Source organism: Sapajus apella, unplaced genomic scaffold (genome assembly GCF_009761245.1).
Source record: "Sapajus apella isolate SASKATOON/1434 unplaced genomic scaffold, GSC_monkey_1.0 scaffold57, whole genome shotgun sequence".
In the NCBI taxonomy this organism is placed as follows: Eukaryota; Metazoa; Chordata; class Mammalia; order Primates; family Cebidae; genus Sapajus; species Sapajus apella.
Window position 1 is genome coordinate 284,136 of NW_022436997.1, and position 8,297 is coordinate 292,432.

General features: G+C 50.2%; 1 protein-coding gene across 3 annotated transcripts in view; it reads left to right on the forward strand.

Annotated features, from left to right (window-relative positions):
• ST8SIA5 (ST8 alpha-N-acetyl-neuraminide alpha-2,8-sialyltransferase 5) overlaps positions 1-6,489 on the forward strand; it is a 74,521-nt gene extending 68,032 nt beyond the window's left edge. The window contains exons 8-9 of one of the 3 annotated variants that reach the window (XM_032245235.1): positions 3,503-3,595; positions 5,085-5,712. In XM_032245235.1, the coding sequence (XP_032101126.1) occupies positions 3,503-3,595; positions 5,085-5,553 (562 nt within the window). In that variant the 3' untranslated portion in view covers positions 5,554-5,712. Of the gene's footprint in view, positions 1-3,502; positions 3,596-5,084 lie in introns of all 3 variants that reach the window. The other 2 variants (XM_032245236.1, XM_032245234.1) reach the window with 2 other exon arrangements.
• Positions 6,490-8,297: the final 1,808 nt, after the last annotated feature.

Below are 8,297 nucleotides of genomic sequence, written 5' to 3' on the forward strand. Positions count from 1 at the left end.
TTTTGCGACAGAGTTTTGCTCTTGTTGCCCAGGCTGGAGTGCAATGGTGCGATCTCGGCTCACTGCAACCTCTGCCTCCCAGGTTCAAGCGATTCTCAGCCTCTCAAGTAGCTGGGATTACAGACATGTGCCACCACACTGGCTAATTTTGTGTTTTAGTAGAGATGGGGTTTTTCCATGCTGGTCAGGCTGGTCTTGAACTCCCGAACTCAGGTGATCCGCTCACCTTGGCCTCCCCAAATGCTGGGATTACAGGAGCGAGCCACTTCGTCCAGCCAGAAAGCCTCTTTCTTTCTTTCTTTTTTTTTTTAACCTCACCTGTGTAAACAAAGAAAGCCTCTTTCAAGATGGTCTTTTCGGGAGAAGCCCAGGTCTCGGGGGTCTCCCTGAACTTCGATCCAGGCTCCAGCATTGCTAGGCGCATGACCTCAGGAATGCCTTCTTACTCTTCTGGGCCTTGGTTTCTTCATCTGCAAAATGAGGATAAGGATAGCAGATCCCTCAGTTTTGGGATTCAATGACTTAACGATTGTATAGCTCTTAGTACCTCCAGCACTGGACACACCATTAGAGCCCAGTTAAAGCCAGCCACTGCCCTTCCAGGCCCCGTTCTCTCTGCCTGAAATGCTGTCTCCCCAGCCCCTACATCCTGCTTTGCCAACTACCACTTGTCTCTCCAAGCTTAGCTCAGGAATCATCCACTCCTTCCCTGGCCATCCCCACTTTTACCCTTTTCTGGGCTCCCATGCAACTTGGTGTCCACCTCTCATGTGGCCTTTAACACCCAGCCCTATAACCAGGGACCAGCTGGGTGGTCTCACGCTTGCAGATTGGAAACACACAGAGAACTTCTGTTTACAGTGACTGATGTAATTGATACAACATAACTATTTAGAAATTGAGTCTTAAATGAAGAGATGAAGGAGTGAATGAAAAAATGGACTTACGTGATTTTCAGGGCTAAGAAGTGGGGCGTATGGTGGTTATGTCCACAGGCTCTGAAGCTGGGCAGCCTGGTTTGAGTTAGAAAAAGCTGTGTTACTTTGCATAAGTTACCTAACCACTCTGCCTCTATTCCCTAAAATGAAAAATGAGGATGATAATAGTACCTGCCCCTTGGGGTCAGTATGAGGAATAAATGAATTAATATGTGTAAAATCTTTAAACAATGTGGGACACATAATAAGTTTTATTATAAAAAATGATATTTTAAAATACTCTCATTTTACAGATGAAAAACAAATGTTTGGAGGGGGATGATATTCCTTGCCAGGATCACGGGGCTAGTCATAGTCAGAAATGGGAATACGGTTCTGGTTTTGCATCCTTTCTGCGGTATCACATCATTTCCCTAGCTCAGTAATGTGACGGTAAACTTCTCCCTCTAAGGGGCCAGTCTCTTGTCCCACCACTTAAGATCTGTGAAGATCTGTGAGAGCATGCAGTTGTTTGAGCTGGTTTTGGAGATGCTGCGGGCCCTTCCATCCTCATCGCCATCATCGTCATCGCAGTGCAGCAGCAGCAAAGGCTCGCTGGGTGCCTGTGTGTGCACACCAAGATGCCCCAAGACTCCATCCTGTTCCAGGCATATCTGTACTGGATGCTATTGCATCGGGAACAAGACCTAGACTTGGAGTCAGACCGACCTGTCCTCCACCCTGCCTTGACCACCTAATACAGTAGCAGCAAGTCCCTTGACCTCTCTGAATGCCTGGTTTCCCATTTGCAACACAGGGAGCCTAATATCTGCCACTCGAGGTTCTTGATGTCTCACATAATCCTATGAATGTACCTGGCATGTCACAGGTGCTCAAAAATTGGTAATTGACTGCAGACGCCCCCCCTCCCCAATCTTTAAGGAGAATATAAAACCTGCCTTTCATAGTGGTCTGATAGACAATGGTGTGCTTGGATCATAAAGTAGGTGACAGTCCTAGTCCTGTTGTAGAGGGTTCTGCACATTTATTCCTTAAACCCATGGCTTCCCCTTGATGAAGGGCCACATTCTCCACAAGGCCCACCGTCCCTTATGGTCTGGCCCCTTCTTCCCTCTCTGCCCTCAGATTGTACCACTCCCCGCTTGCCTCTAGTCACTGGGCTGCAGTCACTCCTGGGTTCTTCCTGTTCTCATCTACCACAGGACATTTGCACAGGACTTGTGTCTGGAATGTTCATGAGTTCCACATTCACCTAGTTAACATCTGCTTATTTCAGCATTTATTATTCATTCATTCATTCATTATGTAGCATCTGATGTGAAGAATATTTGTACCACATAAGTATGAAGCAAAACAATAAAATGAATATTTGTAAACCAACCACTTGATTTAAAAAGTTGAATGTTTGTATCAAGCCTTTGTGTCAACTGGTGTGCTCCTTCCCATTCTACCTCTGTTTCACCCTAAAGGTATCACTACCCTGAATTTAGTAATCATTCTCTCATTGTTAAAAATTGTTGTGTCACATGTAGATGTATCCCTGAACAATATATTGTTAAACCATGTTTGTTTGGGGCTGTATTCATTTCCTATAGCTGCTATAAAAAATTACAACCAAGTTAGTGGCTTAAAACAACACATTTTGTTATCTTACAGTCTTGGGGGTCAGAAGTCTCACTGGACTAAAATCAAGATGTCTGCAGAACTGCATTCCTTTCTGGGGGCTCCCAGGGAGAATTCGTTTCCTTTTTCAGCTCCTAGAAGCTCCTGGCATTCCTTGGCTCATGGCAAAGCCCACAGTGGAGCATCTTCCAGTCTCTTTCTCTGACTCCAATTCTGTTGCCACTTATTTTCTTCTCTCTCCTTGGTTGTCACATCACCTCTTATAAAGACCCTTGTGATGACATTGGACTCCCCCAGATAACTCAGGGCAATGGCTCCATCTCAAGAGCCTTAATTGCAGCTGCAGAGTCCCTTCTGCCACATAAGGCTGCATAGTCACAGGCTCCAGGGATTAGGATGTGGACATCTTTGGGGGCTGTTACTCTTCCTACTATGGGACTTTCTACAAATGGTGGCGACTTGCTTTTGCGCACAATATGTGTTGCATTTCTAAGATGTATCTTTGAACATATCCCATGTTTATTTAGCCCTTCTCCTGCCACAGGACTTGTGCTCCACTTCCTCCTTCAGACCTCAGCTCAAGCTTTGCTTCCTCGGGGAAGTCTTGCCTCTCTACAAAAGCAGATGCTCCCCTGCCACCTGTCCTCTGAGAGCCATAATCCCATCTTCCAGAGGTCCAGGGACTACCCAAGCCTGTAACTGCATTTTACAACTTGTGGTTTCTTGGCCGCATTTATCTGGAACTTCAGCCAAGCCTGTTGGCTGTCCCAGTGCCTGCCATGGAGCAGAAGGACCACTGTCTTATCACCTGGCCACAGAGAACCCGCCAGGCTGGTTGCCGTTGCATCCCACTGCCCACATGATCACCATCCCTTCACTCCCCAGCTTGACCTATTGAATGGCCGGCCACCTGTGCTCAGGCTGCCTTTTCTCTTCTGCAGGTGCAACCTGCCCCCCATCTCAGAGAAGTACACCATGGACGTGGGGGTGAAGACGGACGTGGTCACTGTGAACCCCAGCATCATCACAGAGAGGTCAGTGGCCTCTTTCTAGAATGGCACTGTGCAAAGCGGTAGCCAATAGTCACATGGGGCTACTGGGCACTGGCAGTGTGGTTAGTCCAGGCGGAGATGTGCTGGCTGTGAGTGTAAACACACACTGGGGTTCAAAGACTTAAATACGAAACACAGGATAACATACCTCATTAACTTTTTATATTAATCCCATGTTGAAGTAATGGTATTTTCAAAATAGTGGGTGAAAGAAAATATAAAAATGTCACCATTTCTACTGTTTCACATGTGCTTACTTGGACATTGGACATTCCCTGTGTGGCTTGCATTATTTCTTTTGGATGGTACTGGTCTATACTACCTTCACCTAGAGATGGGTGGGACAGCTTTCCAGGGTGTGACCAGGGCAGGCAGCGTTCTACCTGGTTGTGTCCAGGTGGTACTGGAGAGGAGCTCACACTGAGATCTCAGCTCCCCTCCTGGATCCCCTGCTGGGGTTCATCTGGAAGGTTTTAGGGGAAGTATTAAAACCCTAGCCCTGGGTATAGTCACATCAACCAGACCAGAGGACATGTAAGAGGAGGGGACAGTGGGAGATGAGAGGAGGGGAGTCATTGAATTGGATCAGATGCCCAGGGAACAGCTATTTAAGGGGTGGGAAGAGACAGCAAAGTCACTAAGTGAAGGAGCGCTCAGAAAGGTGAGAGAGGGCCCAAAAGGGAAGGCTGCTTAATGTAAAGAAGCGGGGCCAGGCATGGTGGCTCATGCCTATAACCGCAGCACTTTGGGAGGCGGAGGCTGAGGCCAGAGTGTGGCTTGTGGTCGGGAGTTCGAGACCAACTTGGGACCAAGCTCCTGGTCTCTACAACAAATTAAAATAATTAAAAAAAAAAAGCCAAATGTTATGGTGCACACCTGTAGTCTCAGCTACTCAAGAGGCTGAGGTGGGAGGATTGCTTGAGTCCAGGATTTTGAGGCTGCAGTGAGCTATGATTGCACCACTGTACTCTAGCCTGGATGACAGAGCAAGACCCTGTCTCTATAAACAACACCACACTGGTGTGTGAGAGAGAAACGGAGGCTGCAGCAGAGGAAGCGTCAGAGCCAGGACAGGCAGCCACATTTGGGGTTCATCCCTGGGGATCTTGGGGATGACAGGTGGATGCCTGAGGCCTCTAGAGCAAGCCTCCTCTCCTGCAACCACTTCCCTGATGAGCCTCCCTTAGGCCACCCTCATGCTTTTGCGTTCAGCATTGTCCTGCCTGCTGCAGCCACACCCTGGATATCTGTCCCTTTGGATCCCGATTGCCCTCTCCTGCACTCACTTACAAAAACTCACCTGCCCCTGAGAAAGGCCTCACCTTCATCTGCACAGGTGCGGGAGGTGTGAGGAGGCAGGTGGCCTTATGAGTCCCTCTGTCCTTTGCAAAGCCCTAGGGTGCACGGGTGGGGAAGCCAGGGGCCTGGGAGCATGAAGTGGGAACTCACCTCTCCCGCGCGCCCCGCGCAGGTTCCACAAGCTGGAGAAGTGGCGGCGGCCGTTCTACCGCGTGCTGCAGGTGTACGAGAACGCGTCGGTGCTGCTGCCCGCCTTCTACAACACGCGCAACACCGACGTGTCCATCCGCGTCAAGTACGTGCTGGACGACTTCGAGTCCCCGCAGGCCGTCTACTACTTCCACCCACAGTACCTGGTCAACGTGTCGCGCTACTGGCTCAGCCTGGGGGTGCGTGCCAAGCGCATCAGCACTGGCCTCATTCTGGCCACCGCGGCGCTGGAGCTCTGCGAGGAGGTGCACCTGTTTGGCTTCTGGGCCTTCCCCATGAACCCCTCGGGCCTCTACATCACCCACCACTACTATGACAATGTCAAGCCGCGTCCCGGCTTCCACGCCATGCCCTCCGAGATTTTCAACTTCCTGCACCTGCACAGCCGAGGCATCCTTCGCGTGCACACGGGCACCTGCAGCTGCTGTTGATGGCGGTCTGCCAGGCTGCCCAGCAAGTGGCACATCCTCTCCTGCTGTCCCTCCCAGTGGAATTCGGAGCCCAGAGCCAGGCAGTGTGGGAGCCTGGCGTTCAGGCTGTCCCTTTCTCCACAGTTCAGCTTTGTACTTGGATCCTGGGGAGGGGAGGCAGGGTTAGGTACCGGGGCAGAGTCAGCTCTCAGCCTCCTGGCCTGGCCCCCAAGGGTGCCTCCACCCAGTGCCTCCACCTGCCCTGGCTAGCATGCTGCTGGGCCACACCCCAAGATCAGGGGCTCTGGGGACTGCAAGTGAATCAAGCACATTTCCACTAACTTTTGCCATCCGAGAGAGAGCACAAAGTGCAGGCCCCTGTTGCAGCAGAAGGAAGGCCCTACAGAGAATGGAATTGAGGGAGGAGACAGGACACTTCACAGGACACATGAGCACAGTTGAGATTTTATTAACACTTTTGGTTCCTGAGTTTTATATTGAAGACTTAGCTATGAACTTCTATCTAAATCTCAGAGCTTAGAGGCCAACCCAGTGACTAGACCTTCCAGTGAAGAAAGCATATCTTAAGAGGTTGAGGGACTTAACAGCCAAGCCACCCCACCCGACATTTTCTTCCGTGACACCTAGAGACCTAATACAAGGCAAGGCCTGTGTCATGTCTTAGCTGAGACATCATCATCTGAGAAGCGCCACACCACCCTTTCAAACACATCCTTGGACACACACGCAGTCTTGGTGCCTCCAGGTTCAATCCTACATTAGCTCTTTTGATGAGAAGGAAATAAACCAGACCAGCCACTTGCACTATGGCTTCCAAGCCAATGTTATTGACTCAATAAGTGCTTAGCAAATTGGCTTCCTCTTCTGTCTCCCTATTTTCAGCTCCATTTAAACCAGGAGTTATTTATAAAGACCTCTTCCTCTCATGTCTATGAATCTAGCAGAATCCTGCTGTATCGTGTTCCTCAGTTGGAACCGTAGGCTCTGGGCTGGAAAGCACTGACATGTGAGGTGGTGAGCTTAGCAGAGAGAAGCGAATTGTGGCCTCCGACACCAGCATCACTGAGGTTTCTGCTATGAAGACCTGACTTCCCACAGCGGACCCCTGGGCCTGGGCTTGGGGCAGTCAGCTGGGCTTAGGAAGAGGGGGGTTCACATGTCATTTCTCGTCTGATATTAATTCCCTTTGCTTCTCCCTGTGGTGTTTCCACCAAAATGGGACTATGTCTAAGAGACACTGTTGGTGAACTGCCTTAGAACTTAGCTTTGTGGAAACATAGGATGTTAGTGCTGGGAGGAGGACTTCAGCGCACCTGCCTGGCAGCCTGCCTCCCTCCCTCCTCCCCTTTCTCCCCCACTTCCTTCCATCTTTCTTCCTTCCCTTAAACATTTCTGGAAAGCCTATTCTGCTTTGGTCTGTGGTTGGATTTAGAAAGACATGAGGATAAACAAAGGCATTATCTGTGTCTTCTGGGGGTACAGGGCCAAGAGATACGTGCTGGGTGCTCTGGGAGGGTGAGGAGCTGTGAAAATATAGCAGGGAGTGGGACCTGCCATCCAGTCACCTCATTTGACAGGCCCCCAGGCTGAGCCAGTCAGGGACAGAGGAGAGTGCAGACTTTATCTCAGGCCTCTGGACTCCTGATCCAGGGCTCCATTCTTGGCCAAACCTTTCTGTCTTGGCTTGTGCTTCCTGTGGGTGGGTTGTTGTGGAGCCTGTGCCTCGTACACACCACTATTCTCGATGCTGACTCTCACCTGCAGTTTGAGCTCTGGCCCTGGTTGTGAAAACCTCGGGCAGCCCCAAGCCTCACTCTGCTGGTCAGGAACGTGGGGAAGTAGCCAAGGGGGTGACATGAGCCCAAACGCCCACTAAACCAGGAAGAACTGCAAAAGGCAGCGGATGCTTATTACTTTCTTGAGCTCTGCCTATTTCTCCTAGGGAAGGAACTTCTGGGAAAGATTCCAGTTAACTGAGACTTCTAGCCGCTGCATGGTTAATTGAACCCAGTTCTTGAAATCAGGGAATGTAAAAACTGGAAGGTTCTTAAAGACCTTTTTGTTCCACTTAAAGAAACAGGCCCAGAGCAGAGACGTGACCTGGGTCAAGTCCTGCCTGAGGCTCTGCTGAGTGCCTGCTGCGGACAGAGGCCTCTACTGGCAGCCCTGTGGGTACTGCTTACGTTCCACATGGGCAGTGTTTGGGGGAGGCGCCTTGGTGACACAGGCATCAGGTTTCCCGCAGCCGAGGGTGTTCCAGGCTGGAATCTGCCCCAGCCAGGGCCCCTGCAGGAGCTGGGGATTGGAGCATCGGGATCCAGCCCACAGAGGAGTTGGGACACCTGGCTGCTGGCAATATTCCTGCCTGTGGGTCTTAGGGCCAGTCCTTCCTCTCCCTCAATGTCTCAGTTTCCTCATCTCTACAACTAGAAGCTTTGTAAAAATCTTTAGGGTCTATACAATCTCCTTATTTTGAGGGGACTTTCATGATGAATGGATCTAAGCCATAAGTAATATTTCTTATTATAATAGCTAGCATTTACCGTGCTCTCATTCTGTGCCAGGCCTTACGTTAAGCACTTTCCCTATATTATCGCCTGTCATCATCATGAGACCCCCTTGGGTAAGGAGCCTCCCATTGTACAGATGAGGAGACCAAGGCTCAGAGCAATTCAGGGACTTGCCATTGGTCAGGCATCTAATGGAGGGAACTGCACCCAGATCTGTAGAGCCCCTAAATCTGT